At 52.4% G+C, this 2,500-nt stretch overlaps 1 protein-coding gene across 1 annotated transcript in view; it reads left to right on the forward strand.

The window, feature by feature from the left end:
- Positions 1-2,500, forward strand: part of LOC120046022 (dedicator of cytokinesis protein 1-like) — a 99,825-nt gene that overhangs the window by 43,297 nt on the left and 54,028 nt on the right. The window contains exon 9 of the mRNA XM_038990935.1: positions 1,042-1,161. Coding sequence (XP_038846863.1) covers positions 1,042-1,161 — 120 coding nt within the window. The remainder of the gene's footprint in view (positions 1-1,041; positions 1,162-2,500) is intronic.

Below are 2,500 nucleotides of genomic sequence, written 5' to 3' on the forward strand. Positions count from 1 at the left end.
ATCTGTGTCTACAGGGTCTGTTCTATAGTAGTATAGAGGTAACATGATCTGTGTCTACAGGGTCTGTTCTATAGAGGTAACATGATCTGTGTCTACAGGGTCTGTTCTATAGTAGTATAGAGGTAACATGATCTGTGTCTACAGGGTCTGTTCTATAGTAGTATAGAGGTAACATGATCTGTGTCTACAGGGTCTGTTCTATAGTAGTATAGAGGTAACATGATCTGTGTCTACAGGGTCTGTTTCTATAGTAGTATAGAGGTACCATGATCTGTGTCTACAGGGTCTGTTCTATAGTAGTATAGAGGTAACATGATCTGTGTCTACAGTGTCTGTTCTATAGTAGTATAGAGGTAACATGATCTGTGTCTACAGGGTCTGTTCTATAGTAGTATAGAGGTACCATGATCTGTGTCTACAGAGTCTGTTCTATAGAGGTTACATGATCTGTGTCTACAGGGTCTGTTCTATAGAGTATAGAGGTAAATGATCTGTGTCTACAGGGTCTGTTCTATAGTAGTATAGAGGTAACAGATCTGTGGTCTACAGGGTCTGTTCTATAGTAGTATAGGTAAAATGATCTGTGTCTACAGGGTCTGTTCTATAGTAGTATAGAGGTAACATGATCTGTGTCTACAGGGTCTGTTCTATATAGTATATGAGGTAACATGATCTGTGTCTACAGGGTCTGTCTATAGTAGTATAGAGGTAACATGATCTGTGTCTACAGGGTCTGTTCTATAGTGTATAGAGGTAACAGATCTGTGTCTACAGGGTCTGTTCTATAGTAGTATAGAGGTAACATGATCTGTGTCTACAGGGTCGTTCTATAGTAGTATAGAGGTAACATGATCGTGTCTACGGGTCTGTTCTATAGTAGTATAGAGGTAACATGATCTGTGTCTACAGGGTCTGTTCTATAGTAGTATAGAGGTAACATGATCTGTGTCTACAGGGTCTGTTCTATAGTAGTATAGAGGTAACATGATCTGTGTCTACAGGGTCTGTTCTATAGAGGTAACATGATCTGTGTCTCTGCAGTGGTCTGAGGAGCCGTGTGCAGCTCACCTCACCCAGAGAGACGGCTACCAGGCCTCGACTCAAGGACAACTCAAGGATCAGCTCTACCAGGAGATCATCAACTTCTTCGACAAGGGCAAGGTACCCAGAGGGAGGACGGGGGGAGAGAGAGGAGGAGGGGGGGTGGGGAGAGAGGAGGAAAGGTGGTGGGAGGGGGGGAGAGAGATAGATGGGGAGAGAGGGAGGAAGGGTGGTGGGAGGGGGGGAGAGAGATGAAGGGGGATGGGGAGAGAGGGAGAAGGGTGGTGGGAGGGGGGGAGAGAGATAGAAGGGGGATGGGGAGAGAGGGAGGAAGGGTGTGGGAGGGGGGGGAGAGAGAGAGATAGAAGGGGGTGGTGAGAGAGAGAGAGGTGGTGGAGAGGGAGATAGGGGGTGTGGGGAGAGAGAGGGGGGGATGGAGGGGAGGGTGGTGGAGGGAAGGGAGGAAGGGTGGTGGGAGGGGGGGAGAGAGATAGAAGGGGGATGGAGAGAGAGGGAGGAAGGGTGGTGGAGGGGGGGGAGAGAGATAGAAGGGGGAGGGGAGAGAGGGAGGAAGGGTGGTGGGAGGGGGGGAGAGAGAGAGATAGAGGGGGGATGGTGAGAGAGGGAGGAAGGATGATGGGAGGGGGGTGAGAGAGAGATAGAAGGGGGATGGTGAGAGAGGGAGGAAGGGTGAGGGAGGGGGGGAGAGAGAGATAAAGGGGGTGGTGAGAGGGAGATAGGGGGTGTGGTGAGAGAGGAGGGGGATGGTGAGGGAGGGGGGTGGTGAGAGAGGGAGGAAGGGTGGTGGGAGGGGGGAGAGAGAGAGTGTGTGTGTGAGAGATAGAGAGAGGGGGAGGTGAGAGGGGGGGGGGTGAGAGGGAGAGAGAAGGGGTGGTGAGAGAGAGAGAGGTGGTGAGAGGGAGAGAGGGGGTGGTGAGAGAGGGGGGTGGTGAGAGGGAGAGAGATAGAGAGGGGGGTGGTGAGATGGAGAGAGGGGGGGTGAGAGAGAGGGGGGGATGGTGAGAGGAGGGGGGGTAAGAGAGGGTGGTGGTGAGAGGGAGAGGGGGGGGGGGAGAGAGAGGGGGGGATGGTGAGAGAGGGTGGTGGTGAGAGGGAGAGAGAGAGTGTAGGTCTGGTGAGACTAAAGAGGTAGTCAGAGTTAGTGAGCTGCACCTTTTCGTTCAGCGTGTTCCAGATGACCTGTTTTGTGACCTGTTCTATCTGATCCACCTTCAACGGCCCGGTCCAGGGAGGCAACATGGACGGCTAACACATCCCGTCTCTCCTCTGGAAGCCTCCCTCTATTGCTGCTGAATTCCCTCCCACTCAGAGGGCCACCTTCTCTCTCTCTCTCCTTCTTGCCCCACCAACCACCCTCCCTTCTTCTCTCTCCCTCCCATCCTCCTCTCCCTCCCATCCTCTTCTCTCTCCCTCCTCCTCTCTCCCTCCATCCTCCTCT

Source organism: Salvelinus namaycush, chromosome 4 (assembly GCF_016432855.1).
Source record: "Salvelinus namaycush isolate Seneca chromosome 4, SaNama_1.0, whole genome shotgun sequence".
NCBI lineage: Eukaryota > Metazoa > Chordata > Actinopteri > Salmoniformes > Salmonidae > Salvelinus > Salvelinus namaycush.